At 41.2% G+C, this 21,101-nt stretch overlaps 1 protein-coding gene across 1 annotated transcript in view; it reads left to right on the forward strand.

Annotated features, from left to right (window-relative positions):
• Igf2bp2 (insulin like growth factor 2 mRNA binding protein 2) overlaps window positions 1–21,101 on the forward strand; it is a 157,254-nt gene that overhangs the window by 121,605 nt on the left and 14,548 nt on the right. The window contains exons 5-10 of the mRNA XM_042670010.1: window positions 420–483; window positions 3,802–4,074; window positions 6,659–6,793; window positions 11,133–11,255; window positions 11,714–11,849; window positions 13,124–13,249. Of these exons, the coding sequence (XP_042525944.1) occupies window positions 420–483; window positions 3,802–4,074; window positions 6,659–6,793; window positions 11,133–11,255; window positions 11,714–11,849; window positions 13,124–13,249 (857 nt within the window). The remainder of the gene's footprint in view (window positions 1–419; window positions 484–3,801; window positions 4,075–6,658; window positions 6,794–11,132; window positions 11,256–11,713; window positions 11,850–13,123; window positions 13,250–21,101) is intronic.

Below are 21,101 nucleotides of genomic sequence, written 5' to 3' on the forward strand. Positions count from 1 at the left end.
AATGAGAGTGCACGATGGTCATGATGTCACAATAGCAGTATGAGGTCACATTTGGTCTGTCACCATGGCAATGTAAGATCTCAGCGTTCATCAGGTCACAATGGGAATGTGAGGTCACAATGCCTATTCGGTGTCACAATGGTGATGTGAGAGCACAGTGAGTCAGTGATGTCACCTTGGGTCTGTGAATGAACAGTGGTGGAGGTCACAGTAGATGGCACACTGGAGATACGGCGATACCAGAGCTCTTGTCTGCTCACTCAGATGCAAAGCTCTAATCTGGAAATCCAGCTGGAGAGTGGACAACCGGGAAAGGCAAGCATTCAGAGCCTAGCACCAATCAAGAAACACCAAAACTTGTGTCTCAGAAAGAAGAGAAAAATGACAGAACGATAATGTAGTTTTTGCTTCTCCCCTAGTCAATACAGACACAGAAACTGCAGTCGTCAATGTCACCTATGCAACACGAGAAGAAGCAAAAATGTAAGTGGTTTGTGTTTGTTTCCTTGTGAATTTATTTTGATTTGTTTTTAGATTCCGTTGAATCCTGCATTTGTAAACCTTTTTGAAAAGACTATTAGTGATCCATGCCAACTTTGACATAGCCAAAGAGCACTATTGCATCTGAGCTGGCGTATCTCCAGGTATTCCTGCCACCTTTGACACATCAATGATGCTCCAAGGCATTCATACTAGTCGGTTTGGTGGTCATACAGAGCCACCGTCTTAAATAGTGCTGAGCTGTAACATCAAAAGAAGGCAAGAAGAGCCATGGGATACCATGGCCAAGAATAGAAGACAGTAGCTCTGAAACACTGTGTCTCCTAGATCCTCCTAAACCCCTTTTACCTTGACCTTCCTCAGCCTTCTTCTGTCCATCCTCACTGAATGGGTTCTGAAACAATAATTCTTCCCCCATGCAATATTAAAATGAATGTCCACCTCAATGACAACAGTAGGCAGAATTGTCTGGGAGCTGCACTGGTTTGTTTTCTTTATTCCTCCCTCTTCCCCTCCTCCCTCTTCCCAATCTGCATTCATTGTGTTAATCTTCAGTGATGGTTTTAACTTCAGCAATGGTTAATTTTGAGTATTGTGGTTCTTGGGGAGTATTGGAGATTGAATTCAGGATCTTACTGAATTCAAGGCCTTGCTCTTGCTAGTTAGGCATTCTCCACTTGAGCCATACCTCCAGTCCCATTTTGCCTTCAGTATTTTCTAGGTAGGGTCTTATTTCCCAGACTAGCCTGGGCTTTACTTCTCCTACTTGTGCTTCCCTGTGGCAATATGGGGGTCACAGTTGGTCTGTGATGTCACTGTGGCAATGTGAGGTCTCAGTGTTCATGAAATCACAATGGGAATGTGAGGTCACAGTGAATGTTTGATGTCACAATGGCGGTGTGAGATCACAGTGAATCAGTGATGGAATTCACAGTGGTGATGAGATCACTGTGAATGGCACTGTGTCACTGGGGATGACAGTTGTGTGCCCAGCCATTGTTCTCCATGTAGCTAGGGATGACAGGTATGTAACACCACAGGCCCAGCCATTGATCAAGATGGAGTCTTTTGTGAACTTCTATAGTTGGATGCCCTTGAACAGGGATTCTAGTTTTAAGAAGGTTAATTTTTCATTGAAAAAGATAAATGTATTAAGCTTTGCATATGCAAGTAAGCAGAAGATATACCCCTAACTTAACATTCCAGTCCTTGTCCAGCCACCACTTTAGGTGGACATCTGTACATGGTACCCTGTCGCCTTTCTTCAGTTCAAAAGGTACTGCCTCGTAATAAATGCATCAGCCTTGAACAGTGCAGTAGTGGGTTGGTGCCTATCCTTTATCATATTACATTAATAGCTATTTTTAAATAACATGACTAAGCCAGGTGCTGGTGGCTTATGCATGTAATCCCTACCTAGTTGGGGGACTGAGATAGGGAAGATCTTGGTTCCAGGCCAGGTCAAACATAAAAATTCATGAGACTCCATCTCAGTAGAAGAAACAATATAATGGCTCATACTTGTCATCCCAGCTACAATAGGAGTCTAAATAGGAGAGTTGAGGTCCTGGCTACCTTGTGGAAAAAGTGAGACCCTGTCTCCAAAAAAAATAAAGACAGTGCAAAAATAGGGGGTTTGGCTAGAAGCATGGCTCAGTGATAAAATACTACCCTAGCAAATATGAGGCTCTAAGTTCAAAACCAATACCACCAAAAATGTGATTTTAAGATTAAAGGACCTAAATGACTCTTAATTTCCTATGGGATAGTAAGTATTGAAGCCTTTCCAGACGGACACTCAGCAGTAATTAAGAGTAACGGGGACACCAGTAGCTCACACAAGTAATCTTAGCTACTCAGGAGGCTAAGATGTGAGGATGAAGGTTCCAAGCCAGCCCGGGTGGGAAAGTTTATGAAATTCTTTTGTTTAATTAACCAGCAAAAACCAGAAGTGGCTCAAGTGGTAGACACTTACATACCTGGAACAAGAAAAGCTTAGGGATAGTTGCCCAGACCTTGAGTTCAATCCCAGGATAGGTACCAAAAAAAAAAAAAGGTAATGTTAGAGGAGGGAAGGCACAGAAAATGTAATAAAGGTGAGTGGCATTGATATAAATATGTATGGAGATATAACAATATATAATTAATATAATTAATTATAAGTTATATGACTAATGAAAGAGTAGTGTTAGAGTGCTGGGAGTGAGGCTCAGTGTTAAAGTGCTTGACTATCATGTGGCAGGTACTGGGTTTGATTCCTAGCACTGCAAAAAACAACAACAAAAGTTATACTCTGACTCGATAATCTTCTAGGAATATGTCCTATATGCAAAGCTGTAGTTGCAAAGCTACTCATAGTAACACTGTAAAAGATATTCACCAGGCATCAGTGGCTTATGCCTATAATCCTAACTGCCCAGGAGGCTGAGATCTGAGGGATCTCAGTTCAAAGCTATCATAATCAGAAAAGTCAGTGAGACTGTTTACTCCAGTTAACTACCAAAAGCCAGAAATGAAGCTGTGGCTCAAGTGATAGAATGCTAATCTTGAACGAAAATGCTAATGGAATGTGCCTAAGCCCTGAGTTCAAGCCCCAATACCTGAACCAAAAAACCAAAACCAAACAACAACCCCCCCCCCCACAAAACTGTAAAAGATTAGATATAATCTAGGCATCTTAACAGTAGAGCATGGCCTAAAAAAAAAAAACTGTAGTAACTGTAGAATTTTAAATAACCACTTAAAATTATTCCAAAAAGTATTTAATGGCATGAAAGATGTTTAGAATATTAACTTTTTATTAGTATATCTTAATTGCAAAGTGGGTATTAACTGACTTTTAAAGGTTCAAAAATAGTATACAGTAGTCAGTTTTTTAAATAAATAATATATGTAAGCAAGGGAGGAAATAGATTATGATTTTCCTGATTTACATTTATATAGTTCTGAATTTTCTCAGACATTTAAGTATTTTATGTTAGCATTTAAAATAATCATAGATTGTATGTTAGTGATTAAGAAGATGAATTGTAATTTGGGGTTTGGTGAGGGACATACAGGCTTGGGTAGTGAAGAAGAAACAAGAATGAAAATTGTATATCAAGTGTGAGGCTTAGACAGTATGATTACTTGTTTGTTAACCACAAGCTCTGAGTGAGCAGAGATGTTGTTTGTCTTGCGCATCTCTGTATCCTCAGTGCCTGGCACCAGCACCCACACAGGCGCCTGGCAAACAAAAGCTAATGGATCTTTCTTGAGTTTCCTCTCTGACAAAGCTTCTTCAACCCTCCTGCATTTCAGAGCCATCGAGAAGCTAAGTGGGCATCAGTTTGAGAACTATTCCTTCAAGATTTCCTACATCCCGGATGAAGAGGTGAGCTCCCCTTCGCCCCCTCAGCGAGCCCAGCGTGGGGACCACTCTTCCCGGGAGCAAGGCCACGCCCCTGGGGGCTCTTCTCAGGCCAGACAGATTGATTTCCCGCTGCGGATCCTGGTCCCCACCCAGTTTGTTGGTGCCATCATCGGAAAGGAGGGCTTGACCATAAAGAACATCACTAAGCAGACCCAGTCCCGGTATGTGCCTCCGGGGTTTCCTTTGCTTCCTCTTGAGGGGTCCCCTGAGTCCTGGGGCTTCAGCCACCCTCAGAACACTATTGCTTACATCAGCAGTGGGGGGTGCTGTGCTCTTTGAGAGAGGGCTTCTCTCAACAGGACTACTAACAGACTAACATCAAAATGGGGACTGTAATGAACTTTTATGCTAATCACCTAACATGGCTTCCTGGAAGGCTAAAGGTCTATAAAGAAAGCGCTGATAGCTGGGCACTGGTGGCTCACACCTGTAATCCCAGCTACTCAGGAGGCTGAGCTCTGAGGATCATGATTCAAAGTCAGCTTGGGCATGAAAGACCATGTGATTCTTATCTCCAGTTAACTACTACAAAGCTAGAAATGGAGGTGTGGCTCAAAGTGATAGAGCCTTGAGCTCAAAAGCTCGAGGAATGTCTAAGCCTTGAGCTCAAGCTCCAGGACTGGCACTAAAAAATAAATAAAGTAAATAAATAAAGCACTGATGACCTCTTAGCCAAGGATTGTCCCGTAAGCTAATACTGTGAATTCAACTAGTACTAACACAGCTGAGGTATGGGGCTCTGTGGGATGCTGGAACTTGTTCATCTCAGCTCTTAACTTCCTGCCCTGAGTCAGAACCCTAAAGGTAGCCATTCTTGTGACCACCAAGGGAGCCTCACATAGAAGTAGTGAGTCACTGCAGGAGCAAGCCAGCAACAAAGTACACTGGCCCTGTGTCTGGCTTTCTTGTTTGAGGATATTGAACTGGTGGTAGTAGTCAGTGGATAAAATGACTTGTGGAGTTGAGTTTTATATTAAGACCACACAGCACAAAATGTAATGAAGAAAATATGAGGATTAAAAATAATTACTCATGTTTGAGTTCACTTAATTGATATACAATTGTGAGGTGATTTTTTTTTTTGATGGCCTGGGGCTTAAATTTAAGGCTTAGGTGTTGTTTCTGAGCTTTTGGTTTTTTTTTTTTTTCCTTTTTGGTCAAGGCTAACACTCTTAACACTTGAGCCACACCTCAACTTCTGGCTTTTGGCTAATTGGTTGGAGATAAGGGTCTCACAGACTTTCCTGCTCAGGCTGGCTTTGAAACAAGGTTTTCAAAACTTAAGTCTCCTGAGTAGCTAGGATTAAAGGTATGAGCCACCATTGCCTGGCAAGACATTTTTTTAAGCAAGCATCAATTGCTTGCTTAAAAAAAAAAAAAAAGATTACTATTTTGTTTGTGTGAGAATTACAACTATTAGGCAAGATTAAATGAAATCATTGAAAGGTGCTGGTGATTTGCACATGTAACCCTAGCTACTAAGAAGGCTGAGATTTTAGGATTGAGGTTTAAATTTGGGGTCAGAAGGTCTGTGAGACCCTTATCTCCAATTAACCAGCAAAAGCCAGAAGTGGAGGTGTATGGTTCAAGTGGTAGAGCAAAAAGCTAGGTGAGAACATGAGACTCTGAATTCAAGCCCCAGGACTGGCACGTGTGCACACACGTGCACACCCACACCTACACCCCCAGTGAAATCATTAATATAAAAGCACTTAAATTGCAACGCACAGATTATTGGCAAACATTAGTTATTTACATATGATAATATATTTGATTGAGGCCACTGAATGAATCCCTGTAATCTGAAAGATAAAATGCCATTTTCTTCAAAGTGACTGAGTTACCTTCCCCCCAGTATAGATCCTCACATGGATAAGCTCAGAATACAGACCTTCAGGAGGGAAATGTTGGAATACTGTAGTTATTGCCCGATGTTACTTTCATTTTAAAAGCTCTTTTTCCCCCTACCAAGTTTGTTGCACTGTGAAAGTGATTTTTTAAGAATGTATATCTCTTTTTATTTCCAAAATGGTTTAAGCTAGCTTGCAAAGTGGAACAAGGTTAAATTGAAGTGCAAATAGCTCAAAGACTCGGCTCTGGGGTCTGATAGCCGAAGTAAAAAGGGATGCAATCAATTATGTGATTTTTGAAATTTCACAAAAACAAGTAGGGCGACAACTACCCGAAAAAAGTCTGGGAAAGTCATCAAGCTTTTGAGCCATTAGTTTTACGAGCTTAGAGGAAGGCAGGCTGCCAATAGAAAGGAAACCAAAAGCTTAGAGAGGCGGTGGGAGAGCATGCCTCTGTTTTCTATCCGCACTCAAATACATAAAGCATACTTGAATTTGGTATTTGGATTTGGATTAACATACAGCTTTGTAAAGCTGCAGTCAGTTGAAAGAGTGGCAGTATGCCGGCATTCTCACTTGACTCTTCACTTCTACAGTCATTTAGAAGACTATACAAATAGGTCATTTACCAAACTAGCTTCATCACCAAGCTGGTGTGGTGCCTTTGTCCCACAGCACTCTTGTAAGAATAGTCCCCTTCTAACTGGAGCTGCAGAAGATTAAGGTCTGACACAAAACCCCTGCACTGCTTGCCTCCTTCTTGGAGAATGGCATTGGTTGCAGATGGGCTAATAATTCTTTCTGGTCTGTCTGGGTCCTTGCTGTCCTTTGGCTGTTTTCTTGGGTATTATCCCAGATAATATTGTACTTACAGCTTCTGATTGTTTTCCTACAGGGTTGACATCCATAGAAAGGAGAACTCAGGGGCTGCCGAGAAGCCTGTCACCATTCATGCCACGCCAGAGGGGACGTCTGAAGCATGCCGCATGATTCTTGAAATCATGCAGAAAGAAGCTGATGAGACCAAACTGTAAGTCTGTGTGATAGTCCTCTTTGCACTCAAGTGAGTAAAAGCAAGAAATATGTTATCTACCAGTGTTACCTACCCTTAGTCCTAGCCACTCTGGAGGCTGAGAGCTGAGGATCATGTTGCCTAAGCAAGAAAGGTCATGGGACTCTTTTCTCTAGTTAATCACTAAAAAGCCAGAAGTGGAAGCTGTGGCTGAAGCGGAAGAGTGCCATCCTTGAGTGATAAAGCACCCAAGGTCTTAATTCAAGTTCGAAGACCCGTGAACCTCTCCCTCTCCCCCCAAAAGTTACTAGGCACATGTTGCTATCAAGTACTTTAAGCAGGAATAGAACAGTAAGGAACTGAATGTTCTATCTTCACAAATTCAAATTTCGTTGCACAGCATAGGTGTAGAATATACATGGTTGCTGAGTGCTAGTGGCTCATTCCTGTAATGCTAGCTACTCAGGAGACTGAGATCTGAAAATCATGGTTCAAAGCCAGTCCAGGCAGGGATTTCCATGAGACTCTTATCTCCAATTAACCACCAAAAATTTTTTTTAAAAAAGAAAAAGCTGAAAGTGGAACTGTGGCTCAAGTGGTAGAGTGATAGCCTGTATAGCTCAGGGACAGTGCCCAAGTCCTGAGTTCAAGCCCTAGTACTGGCACACACACACACACACACACACACACACACAAACAAAAAACAGCAACAAAAAAGAAAGTACATTATCACCAAAGTCTTCTTTTATTGCTCAGGAATTTTTTTTCACCATGCTTCTAGACTATATGCATTCTTAAATTAGGGTTACATTTTCTTAAATAAGGGATAGCATTACTCTTTACTTTTTTTTTCTTTTATCTTGCCCCTCCATTTCTTTCATGGAGTAGTTCTCTTAGGGTACCATGATGTAGTAAGCATTGTATCAGTTTGTATGGCAAATATAAGATCTTGCTAAACAATTTGGTTTTGTATTATAATGAATGAATAGAATAGATGACATTATATTTTAAAAGACTGTCAGATTGACAAAAATCTGTTTGTGGACTGTGGTGGTAGTTTCTGAATTGAATATTAAATTAATTTGGCAAATAATGTGACTTATGACTATTCTAAAACCAAGATGAAAGTCATTTGTGAGAGAAACTTTGCAAATATATACTTAGATTACATGAAGAAGTCCTTTTCTTTCATTTATCAATTTGCTGTTCCTGGAATAGTAAAGAAGGGCTTAACCCTTCTTTCATCTAAATTATTGAGAATTTTATAAATAATACCCTTCTCCTTCCTTTGACTGAGATGCAGCAGTTTAGAAAAGTATAGTCAAATAGACTGATCTGTAAATTGAGTTTTAAGTTTTAAGCTTTTATGTAGAGCCAAGCTGGAGTTTGAATACCTTTGATCTTTCTTTCTTTCTTTTCTTTCTTTTTGTTTTTTGTTTGCCTTTATTGGGGTGTGAACTTCATTAGCTTTTTACTTAAGACAGGTGCTTTACCACTTCAGCCACACCTTCATTTCTGCCTATTTTGCTGGTTAATTGGAGACAAGAGTCTTGAATTTTTCTGCCCAGGCTGAATTTGAACCACAATCTTAGTTCTCAGCTATTCAAATATCTAGGATTACAGGCATAAGCCACTGGCATCTAGCTCACCTTTGCAATGAAGTTTTCTGAGTACCTGCACTGTGCTACACATGGTGATGATTGTTTTTTTGTTCTGTTTTTTTTTGGGGGGGAGGTCCGGTCATGGGGCCTGAACTCTGGGCCTGGGCGCTGTCCCTCAGCTCTTCAGCTCAAGGCTAGCGCTCTACCACTTGAGCCACAGCACCACTTCCGGCTTTTTTCTTTTTGCTTATGTGGTGCTGAGGAATCGAACCCAGGGCCTCAGGCATGCAAGGCAAGCGCTCTACCACTGAGCCACCTTCCCAGCCCCGATTGTTGAAGCTACCATCATGAGTAAAATATAGTCCTTGCTTTGATAGAGTGTACAGTCCAGTGGGAGAGACACTCACTAAAGAAATAATTACACCAGTAAGTAATTAAGTGCAGCTGTGAGAAATGCTACAGTGGAAAAATGCAGTGTCTTATGACTACATGTCATGTGAGGCCCTAATCAAGGTTTTATGGGACAGGAAGGGACATGAGGGTCTTAGGGAAAATGTTACTATGTAGGTGACAGAGCTTTGATGGGGGTGAGTAGAGGGAAAAAGATGCAGGAGAACCAGGATCCTAACCCTTACTGTTATTCACTTCCAAAGTATTTGTTGAGCACCTTACTGTGTGCCAGCCTGTACTTTGCATGCCAGGAACTGAGCAGTGAACAAATTGAACAAAACAGTCTGCCCTCTAAAGTTACATTCTGGTGGAGCTTTTTTTTTTTTTTTACAAAGCATAATTTTCCAAGCTTTTTCTGTAGTAATGCATCTGTCTAGCAATTTGGTCTCAAGTAATAGGAAACATAAGTGGCCTAAAGAGTAAGAAATAATAATTACGGCTCATAACAGGAAGCCCTAAGTTAGAATAACTTTAAGGCCCTTTGAATCATGGATTCAAAGTACTGTGAGGACATTTTTCTGATTTTCTTTTTCTTGTGATGGCTTCTGTCCTCTTGGTGATGATATATTATTGGATTTCAGGTATTCTATTTCCATAGAAAAATATTCTAAGCTTGAAGGAGGGCATGACTACCTGTTAAAAAAAATGTTTTTAAGGATTTTCTAAAACACATGTGACATAAATTTTACCATGTTAACCTTTTTTTTAAAAAAAAAAAAGTGTTTTGGCATACTGGGGTTTGAACTCAGAGCCTCTCACTTTCTAGACAGGCTATCACTTGAACCACGACACTAGCCCCTTTTTGTTTTGGTTATTTTCAGATAGGGACTCCTATTAGGCCTGGCTATCCTGGACTGTGATCCTCATGTTTATTTATTCAAGTGGCTTTAGCATTGCCACATTCAGCCATTGGTTGAGATAATGCCTTGTGATTTTTTTTCCTTTTCTTTTCTTTCCTCTTTTTTTTTTTTTTTTGAGGGGGGGGGGGGAGGGAGAACATTGATCTTGGAGCTTGAACTCAGGTGCTTTCCTTGAGCTTCTTTTGCTCAAGACTAACACTCTACCACTTGAGCCACAGCTCCACTTGCATCTATTTGGTAGTTTATTGGAGATAAGAGTCTCATGGACCTTCCTGCCTGGGTTGGCTTCAAACTCTGATACTCAGATCTCAGCTTCCTGAGTAGCTGGGATTATAAGTGTGAACACCAGCACTCAGCACTTGTGAATTTTTTGGTGGAGAGGTTCCTGAACTGGCCTTAAACTATGAAACCCTAATCTTTCTCCCTCTTAAGTAGCTAGAATTACAGGTTTAAGCCATTATACCTGGCTCCATCTTAATCATTTTTAAGTATACAATTAAATTGTGGTAAATGTATTCATTTACATTGTTATGAAATCAGTATCCAGAACTTTCTTATCTTGCAGATCTGAAATTCTGTAACCATGAAGTAGCTCTCTGTTTCTAACCTCCCTTACCCCTGGTGAACCCCACCACTATACTTTGTATTCTTACAAGTTTGATTACTTTGGGTACTTCATGGAATCACACAGTATTTGTCTTCTTGTGATGGACTTATTTTACTAAGCGTCAAGTTCTTCCATGTTGTAGCATGAAACAAGACTTCCTTTCCTTTAAGTCTAATAGTATTTTATTGTGTTGTATGCCACATCTGTTTATTCATGAGGGGAATTTTGTATTTTGTATTTCTCCATCTCACTACTAGTGAAGATTGTTGCTGTGACTGAGTTTGCAAATAATTTCATTTCCCATTCTTTTAGATGTATGCCCAGAGTAGGATTGCTGAATCATATGGTGGTTCTGTGTTTAATTCCTATCTCACTGGCCAGATCTGCCTCAGGGACCCACTGCTAACCAGTTACTGCAAGGAAGTTGAATCATGTTGGTTTAACTTACTTATGTTCATCAGAATTCATGAGCTGGAATTGGTAAGGGACCTGCTTCACTTAAAGTCCATGACCACTTAGTATATAAACCACCACCACAACAACAAAAGCAGAGTAAGCTAGGTGCCTCATGACTCATGCCTGTAATATCCTCGCTACTTAGGAAGGTGAAATCTAAAGGAACTCAATTCAAGGCTAGACTGGGCAGAAAAGTCCAGGATATTCTATCTCTAGATAACTATCAAAACCAGACTAGAAAAATGGCTAAATGGTAGCGTGCCAGCTGAACAAACAAGCTGAGCTAAACGTGAGGCCCTGGGTTCAAATATTCGTACCAACAAAAAAATAAAAGAAAAAGCATGCTATATCTTAAGTATTAAGTTACTGTTTGTCTCTTTTAGAGCGGAAGAGATTCCTTTGAAAATCTTGGCCCATAATGGCTTGGTTGGAAGACTGATTGGCAAAGAAGGCAGAAATTTGAAGAAAATTGAACATGAGACAGGGACCAAGATAACCATCTCATCGTAAGTCACCTATTAACGTTAGTTAATGTGTCTCTTAATCAACATTTGAGCACTTCTGCATCCTAAACTTATTCAGCTGCATTTATTCATTGTACCATGATGCACCTCTCTCCATTATAATCAAAAACAAAGGCTAGGGATGTGGCTCAGTAGTAAGAGTGGTTGTCTATCTTGAACAAGGCCCTAGGTTTTATCATAGTACTACAAAACAAGAAAACACCCATACCCCTCCTAAAAGAATCACCCTCCCAAAAGCCTGCTTACCCAGATTGGCCAATCAGCCAAATATGGACTGATAGAAGTTACTAGTAAGGTTTCAGATAAAATAGTAGAGATTCTGTACCAAAGTATTTTGCAAGAGAGTCCAGTCTTCTGTATCTCTACCAAGATTTGTTTGTGTAATTTCATTTTTTTTCTGTGATGAAAGGAAATTTCTCTCTTTATTTTCCATCTGCTAGTTTGCAGGATTTGAGTATCTACAACCCTGAAAGAACCATCACTGTGAAAGGCACAGTTGAAGCCTGTGCAAATGCTGAAATGGAGATAATGAAAAAGCTGCGTGAGGCCTTTGAAAACGATATGCTAGCCGTCAACGTAAGTGCCTCAGGCCTCCTCCTTTACTGGTTTACCCATGCATGGGTTTGCAGAGAGGACACAGCTTCTAAGAATAATTGCATTCAGCTAAGGAACTACCTTAGAATGCAGTTTTTCTCACCTTCTTGGGGAAAGGCATTAAAACAACTAGTAGATCATGATAAACCTCAAACTAGACACAACAATGTGAAGCCATTATGATCACATTTTTAAATGAAAAAATACTTATACAATATTTATTAAATTAAAAAATGAGAATATATGGGACTACAGTTACAGTTATGTAAAATAATGAAACAGAGAGGAAGGCTATAGATAACTGAAAATGTTAGGAAAGTGGAGTTTTTCCTACTTTCTACACTTTCTGTGATATTGTCTTATTACTCTTTAAATTTTTTTTAAAAATATGCTTTAAAATTAGCCAGGTACAGTGACTCACGGCTACAATTCCAGTTACTTGAGAGCTTGAGATTGAAAAGATCATAATCTGAGGCTAACCTGGACAACCAGTAGTTGGATAGGGTGATTCAAACGTATCATCTCAGTTTCACAGGAATCATAAATAGGAAGATTGAAGTCCAAGCCAGCACAGGCATAACCTGGCAAGACCCTGTCCCAAAAAGCTTTGCACATGACTCAAGTGGTAGACCACCTGCCTAGCAGAAACAAGACTTTTCTGAGTTCAAACTCTAATACCAACACACACACACACAGACACACACACACACACAGACACACACACACACACACACAGAGGATCTGGGCTGGGTGTGTGGCTCATTGGAATTTATATTTAAGTATATGAAGCCCTGGGTTTAGTTCCCAGTCTCCAACACCAAAATGAGTAAAATAAAATTAGCAGGGCACAGTGGTATGTATCTGTAATCCCAACTGCTTTGAAAAGCTGAGGCTGAAGATGTCTTGAGCCCCAAATCTTAAAACCAGCCTTAAACCAGATCCAGAGGTGAGAGAAAGAAGCCTGGGGTGTATGAGGAGCAGGATGGAGTAGGGTGGGAAAGAGAGCCTAGCAAGAGACAAGCTGGAGAGGCAGCCTGAGTTGGTCCTACCGGGGGACCTTGTTGACTACGGTAACAAAATAGACACTCCTAAAGGTGGCACATAGCTTTGAAGGAATACCATGGCCAGACTGAGGTTTGGCCTCCCCAGAGTACAGGAGGAAGAGGCCACATGCTAGAATGGAGTTGATTGGAAGACAGCTGGGCCTGTCCGGTTTCCTCCTCTCATCCTTTTTTCTCCATTTCTCTTCCCAACAGCAAACCAGTCTGATTCCAGGGTTGAACCTTAGTGCACTTGGCATCTTTTCAACAGGACTGTCAGTGTTGCCTCCACCAGCCGGGCCCCGTGGAGTCCCCCCTACTGGCCCCTATCACCCGTTTGCTGTAAGTAGTTCAGCACAGAGCAGGTCGCTCCTGCTCTGGGCACCTCCTGGTGAAGCATTGCTGCATTTGTGTTGAGTCAGGTCTAACAGCTGCCTCTGGAGGCTTCTCTCATGAGTGAAGATGGTGTGAATCTCTTAGAACTTTTTTGAGGCTGACAAATTGATATTAAATCACCATCAATATATTCGTAAACATAGTATGTCATAGCTATGAAAGAAAAATCATCTAGAAAACATTAGCTAGAAGCCTATTTTATTGTTAAGGAAAAAGGTGTTTCTTTGCTCAACTACCATTGATGAGTGTTAGTCATTTATTACAGTCTTGAACTACCTGAATGGCTCTTGAAAATACATACATATATACACACATTTCCAACCTACGTCTACAACTCAATTGAATTATATTTTATTAGTCAGCAGCTTTTTAAATGAAAACATGGGGCTGGGAAGGTGACTCAGTGGTAGAGTGCTTGCCTTGCATGCCTGAGGCCCTGGGTTCAATTCCTCAGCACCACATAAACAGAAAAAGCCGGAACTGGCGCTGTGGCTCAAGTAATAGAGCGCTCGCCTTGAGCTGAAGAGCTTAGGGACAGCGCCTAGGCCCAGAGTTCAGGTCCACGACCGGCAAAAAAAATAAAAATTAAAAAAATAAAAAAATAAAAATTAAATGAAAACATGCAGTTTTTCTAAGCAGCACTGTTATTTAGTGGTTATCAATAAATATGTATTGTCTGAATTACACTTGTGTGGCTTCCACTTGTTCTTATTTACAAGCATTATTCAAGATATTAGTAATATTAGTAAGTTGAGGCTGAGAATACTTGACAGCTCTCTTATTCCTAATATTACTAATATTGTTTGTTTGTTTATTTATTTATTGTCAGTTGTGGGGCTTGAACTCTGGGCCTGGCGCTGTCCCTCAGCTCTTCAGCTCAAGGCTAGTGCTCTACCACTTGAGCCACAGCGCCACTTCAGTTTTCTGGTGGTTAATCAGAGATAAGACTCTCACGGCCATTCCTGCCCGGGCTGGCTTTGAACCACGATCCTCAGATCTCAGCCTCCTGAGTAGCTAGGATTACAGCTGTGAGCCACCAGCATCCAGCAATATTGTTTATTTTTAAAGCAAGTTTCCTTTCCCCCAGTATTGGCATTATGGAAATGGAAACATGACCTCAGCCCCTGCTTCCTGCTAAGAGTTGGTTTCTGGTGTTGGCATTCTGGTGTTGATATAAGTTCTTAGTTGGCTGTGTGGCTTTTCTGTAGGCAGGTGGGATCGACCATTGTGCTGCACTACTGGCAGAACACAGACATAGTGGCACCTGCATTCTCAGTCGCATACACATAAGCTTTCTGCAAGCAGGCCTGTTCATAGATAGTTCTTCTGAGGCATTTCTGTATCACTCCATACTGATTCTAGTTGAATCCATTTTCCCTTAAACCAACGGATGGAATCCAACACCATGCCTTGTGTGGCGGAGAGCACTGAAGGTGTGGTGGGTGTGTCTGTGGTAGGAGGAGCTTGTGGTAGTTGGAGCTTTGTGGTGGGAGTTAGGACAGTCATATGGCTGTTCCAGGGAGTAAGACTCCTATGAGAGGTACACATCTCTGCACTCCTTTTGTAATGCTTGGTCCAATTAAAAGGCATCAAGGAATAGCTCCTTCCTTGTAAACCAGGCCCTACAAAAGGTGGCTACAAAAACCAAGCTATCAGCTGGGCAAGGCTGTAATCTTATCATGAGACTGAGATCTCAGGACCAGGATTTGAAGCCAGTAGGGACAAGAAAGTCTATGAGATTCCTACCTCCCATTAATCACCAAAAAGCTAGAAGTGGAGCTATGGCTCAAGTGGTAGAGCACTAGCCTTGAGAAAAAAAGCTCAGAGACAGCACCCAGGCCCTGAATTCAAGTCCCAGGACTGGCACCCCTTCCCTCCCCCGAAAAAAGGAGCCAGGCCATCATGCAGACTAAGTCATCTAAGTGGGGAAAAGGCATAATAAATAAACCACTAGGGCCTGGGGGAGTGTAGCTCAGTGGCTCTGGAATTCAATCCCCAGCACTGTAAACATTTAATTAAAAACTGAAATAGGTGTCAGCATAGTTTGAGGACCATTTATTTTTGTAAATAAAGTTTTATTGAAACAGAAAAATGATTTTTAGAGAAATTTACATAATGTCTACTACTGCTTTTCAATTAAATGACAAAGCTGAGGAGATGCAACAGAGACCCATGTGAGCATCAAAGCCTAAATATTATTTGCTTCTACACAGAAAATATTTGCTGAACTCTACATTAAAACAAGATTGATTTTAATATGATAGCAGGGTGGTTTCTAAACTTGAAAATAGTTTTGCTAGTTATTCCTTTACATCTGAGATTTTTTTTTGGTGGGGGAGGAAGTAGGTCAGTCCTGGGGCTTGAACTACTTGAATTACTGGTGTTCTACTACTTGAGCTATAGTACCACTTCCGGTTTTCTGGTGCTTATTTGAATATGAGTCTCACAGACTTTTACTGCCTGGGTTGGCTTTGAGCTGTGATCCTCAGATCTCAGTCTCCTGAGTAGTTAGGATTACAAGCCTGAGCCACTGGCACCTGGCTTACATCTGAGATTTTAAGTAATATAGTAGTTAACTATTTTAATCAAATAGTAAGTTCCTTTCTTAGGGTTGGAGGCATAATTCAGTTGATAAGAGTACTAGTTAATTAGGAAAAGTGGCAGTCTCAGAACTAAAAAAAAAAAAAAAAAATCAGTTTCTGTTCTTAAGTTTTAAATTGATAAACAGTTAGGCTTAGTGGTGCATGCCTGTAGTCCCAGCTACTAAGGAAGCTGAGGTGGATAATTTATTGAGCCTACAAATTCAAGACCAGCTTAGGCAAGACTCTATAATAAAAAAGAAAAAAGGCCGAGCACCAATGGTTCACACCTGTAATCCTAGCTACTCAGGAGGCTGAGATGTGAGGATCACAGTTCAAAGCCAGCCCAGGCAAGGAAAGTCCGTGAGACTCTTATCTCCAGTAAGCCACTAGAAAACTGGAAGTGGCGCAGTGGCTCAAGCGGTAGAGCGCTAGCCTTGAGCTGAAGAGCTGAGGGATAGCATCCAGGCCTAGAGTTCAAGCCCCACGACCGACCAAAAGAAAAAAGGATTTTCTTTTTTTTAACTAACAAAGGATCTTAGGTCAGTAAATCAAGATTAGTCTATTGAGAAGCAGATAGCTTAGGTCCATGCAGACTGCCTGTGTGTGCATTTCTGCATTTCACTTGCTGTTTTTAACCCTGGGCAAGTGAATTTTAATTCCTTTGCGTCTCATTATCAAAGAAAAAGGAAAATAACCTACATCATAGAGTCATTGTAAAATTGATTAAATGAAGTCTTCATGTAGTGACTTTATTTTTTACTTTTCTTAACATATTAAGGCTGTTACCACTTGTGATGTAAATATTTTCTACCAGGTTGTTGTTGCTCTTCGATTTACTTACAATATTTCGTGATGTATTTGTGTATGTGAACGAGTAAACTAGTCTATGCAAGGTAAAGTGTAAAACTTCCCTTCAGTTTTTCTTACCCAAATCTCACCCAACCCCCACACCTTGGAAGTAATAGCATTGCATGCATTTACCATAAGTTTTCTAACCAATATACCATCTTAAGGCATTAGGGTTGATTTCAGGCTTTCCCTATTATCCAAGTGAGTATCCTTACACATAAGTCCAGGATTATATGTGAAAGTAAAGTCTCTTCCAACCAGAATTACAGCAGTGAAGTATTTATGCATTTTAAATATTCACAGATTTTCTTAGCACAATCATGTAGTTAAATCAGTGGTGTTTTCTTATGGACTTCTGGTCATGCTAGAGAGAAAACTTCCTCCCATCCAAGACTATAAAAATATTCCATTCTAGTTTTTGGTTATTTGTTTTGGGAAAGTTGTTTATCTGTTATCCATAGGGAATTTATATAGGCTTCCACTTTCAGGTGGTGATCTAACCTTTTTTTCTTTTTTTTTCAAACGAATACTTAGTATTGTTCAAATCGTTTATTGAGTAATCGACCGTTCAGCATTTGTCTTGAAATGCCAACTTGGTCATGGGCTAAATTTCTCCTAAGTCGTATTTTTGGACTCTGTCCCATACCATTCAGCCTTTTGTCCACACAGCAGTTACCACAGCTCTGCATCATCATGGACAGTTTCTAGCAGCAAGCTTGCCTTTTCCTCAAAGAATGAATTAGAAAGATGTCCAAATTTTGCTATGTTTGAGAAAAGGGAAAAGATACATAGAAATTAGCTATTCTTGGAAGAGTTGATCAATTCCATTAATAAGCATCTGAAACTAGTACCATGTGTTTAGAGAAAATATCTTTGTAACGTTTTAAGTTTCTTATAAGTTTTTGATTGGGTTTTGTTGATTTTGTATTTTCCTATTAAAAAAAAAAAACATTTGTAGTAGTAGAGTGTTTACCTAGTATTTGTGTGGCTCTGAGTTCAATCCCTAGCACCAGAGGAGAAAAATTTTCATCTCTTTCCATATATAATATATATATATTGCAAATATGTATATCTACACATACACATATAGATAGCACGTGCACATATATGTATGTACATGCATAAAGTTAAACAAAACAGACTATCTTTTAAATCTTCACTTTTTAATTCCTAAGATAGATGTATTTTCTCTTTTTTTCCTTAAGATTTATGAAGGACTTTTCTGTTTTGTTTTTTAATTTTGAAGGAGTTCCCGGTTTCCTTGTTATCTTGGTTTCTGTATTCTTTGGGAGCTGTTCTTTCCTGAATTAACTAACTGGGAGCGTTAGCCTGCTGTTCTCAGCCTTGCTCCTCTTTTTTTTTTTTAAGTCAAATTTTGTCTTATGTTTATTCTCTCATATCTTCCTACCAACAATATTTTATTAAATATATTTTTATTGGGCTGGGAAGGTGGCTCAGTGGTAGAGCGCTTGCCTTGAGCTGAAGAGCTGAGGGACAGCACCCAGGCCCAGAGTTCAGGCCCCACGACCAGACCTAAAAATATATATATATATATATTTTATTGTAAAGATACTGTACAAAAGGGTGACAGTTACATGGGTAAGGTAATGAGTACATTTCCTATCAAGCACTATTACCCCTCCTTAGTTTTTCCCCTACCATCCCTTCCCTCCCCACCTCCCTAACTCCTCCCTCCCCCCTCACCAAAGTTGTAAAGTTCATTTTCAACGTAGTGTCTTGCACATCTCATTGTTACAATGGGTCAACCTATATCCTTATTTCAGTATTTTGTTATTTCCCTTCCCTCCCCAAATTAGAAAAATGTATATACAAGATTCTTTACACATATGTCTAAGGAACCAGCTGTTCATATATATAAATAGAATCAACAGGAAGCATAATCATTTACTCCTTAGAGAAGCTTTTCTTATAACACATTCCCTAAACTCCTGAACCAGGAGTGTCAGGTGTGTTCAGTGTTGGGTATGATACTTAAGATCTTGGGCCATGGAGTCAGACACAGAGATCTGTGTTCCAGTCTTGCATCTCTAGCGTGCAAACTTCCCAGTTTTAGCTGCCGGCAGCTCCTGAGTGTCCAGAGTGAAATACAGCGGTGGCTCAGCCACTGTGCCGTCGCTCTGCTGCAGTCGCTCTGGCAGGCCGGCAGAGAGCAGCGCACCTTCTGGATTCTGGAAAGCTGTGTCCTCACGCCAGTCCTGCTCATCAAGTCCTCTCCTTCGCTAGTCCCATATCCCTGGTTCCCTGTGGGGAGCAGCCCCCATCATTGTAGTCTGTGGGGAGCAAAGCTATTTCAGTATCTGGAATGATTCATCTGCCTGGCCCCAGCCTCCTGCGCTGCTTTAGACTCTCACCTACCTGCCAGTGTCCCACACAGTTTGCCCCCTGAAGGTCTCCCAGGAGAACAGGCCCAGCTGCTGTAACTGTTGACTTTTTACTTGGTGTTCGTTCCTCCACCCACTCCCCAGCAGTCCAGTACGGACAAAAGGCTGGCCCCAGAGGCCCTCAGCCTGGGAACTGAAAATGAACCCCTGGATGGTGCCAGCACCTCCCACTGCCTCTTAAGTCAGAAGGGCATGCCTGGCTTGGCACCCGCACCAGCACCCCACCTTTCCCACCCTGCTGTCAGAAGCGCTTCTCACACTCTCAAAAGCAAAGTCCCTTCTCTGTCATACAATACACAGGGTGACAGAATCCCACTGCCACAGGGAGGTGTAGGGTTCCGTGGCGATGCCCCGGAGCTTGGGACTTTGGATGAGATGTCAGATGATGCAGCCTGCTCTCCTCGAGTCCCTGATGGGTTACTTTTTCTGATCTTAAGAAAGCATATCTTGAAATGCCAGTTTTCATTTGAGGAGAGATAGGAAAGAGAAAGTAGGCTCTGATAAGACATTGTAAATAATTGCTCATTTACAGTCAGAATGCAGCCCATACCAAGACTGATGATGGTCTCTCATTCCTGTGGCATCTGTGAATACCATAGGACACCTTTTGAGAACATTTATTATACTAAGACCAGACCAGGCCCAGGTGCACGCCCCCTGCCCCTCCCCCCAGCCTGATGGCCTCTATGTGTCTGTGCTTTCCTGGCCTCCTCTCTGATTTTCCAATAGGCTGTGGACCTCTGGGACTCCTCAGTGTGTGCGCAGCCCAGGGCCTTGCATGCTCAAGAGCTGTCCCCCACCACTCCAGTCAGAGCCCTACCCTGCCACTCAGCTCCTCAGCTGTCTGTTTGTACTCTATCCCCTTCATTCTCAGTCACAGAGTAAGACTTTGTGTGTGTGTGCCGGTACTGGGGCTTAAACTTAGGGCTTAGGACCTCACACTCTCACTTAGCTTTTTCTTTCAAGGTTGGTGCTTTACCACGTGAGCTTCAGCTCCACTCTCAGCTTTTCACTGATTAATTGCAGATAAGAATCCCCTGGACTTTCCTGCCCAGGCTGGCTTTGAACTATGATTCTTAGATCTTGCTCTCCTGAGTAGTTAGGATTAAGGGGTGAGCCGCCAGCACCCAGCTGGTTATCTTTTACATCTACCTTCCCAGTAGAACATAACCCCCTGGTGGCAGTGACCTTTCCTATCTTCCCAACTGTGTCTCCAACTACTCAAACAGTGCCTGTCAAATGATTGGTGCTCAGATAACTTTGTGAATGAATGCAGAGTTGAATGAACCTTCACAATATAGAAAGTCATGATATTATTTCAATCCATTTATGGATGAGACTCAGACAGGTTTAATAAATCATCCCAACTTCTAGAGCTAATGATTCAGGCTCAGACTTCTGGCTCCAAAAACTTGTCTATACAAAGACCTTATGACAGTCTGTGTCTGTGATTGATGAATAAAATGGAATTTGCCCTTCTTACCCCTTTTAAAGTATCATTAGCATTTATTAACTGTACAGCAATTTCTGAACTTGAATCATATTTATCCCCCTACATTACTCCTTACAGTCGATTTTTTAAAAATCTCTCCTGACCCAGGTGGTAGGTCTAAATTTGTTAGTGTCTATGTTAGGAGAACTGAAACCCAGAATGGAGCCGTGCTGGGACTTGTCTCCTCTTGGCTTCACATGAGCTAGAGGATGAAAGGGCAGATCATACTTAAAATAATAATTTCTGCTGATAGAAGAAGGGATGGCACTCAGGTAAAAGAAGGACAAAAATGCCTATTCTGCTGTTCTTTGAGCAGAAAAGCTGCAGGAATTCTCCCTCTTCCCTGCTTAGTCTAGGACAGATAAGCACGTGCACAGGAAAGAGTCTGAGCCAATGCACGTCCTGAAAAGTCTTCAAGATAGAGACAGGAGAGGGAAGGGGTGACATTGTCCAAAAAGAACTGTACGCTTTAC

The sequence above is a fragment of the Dipodomys spectabilis genome, unplaced genomic scaffold (assembly GCF_019054845.1).
Source record: "Dipodomys spectabilis isolate Male_0828 unplaced genomic scaffold, ASM1905484v1 ptg000017l, whole genome shotgun sequence".
NCBI classification, from domain to species: domain Eukaryota; kingdom Metazoa; phylum Chordata; class Mammalia; order Rodentia; family Heteromyidae; genus Dipodomys; species Dipodomys spectabilis.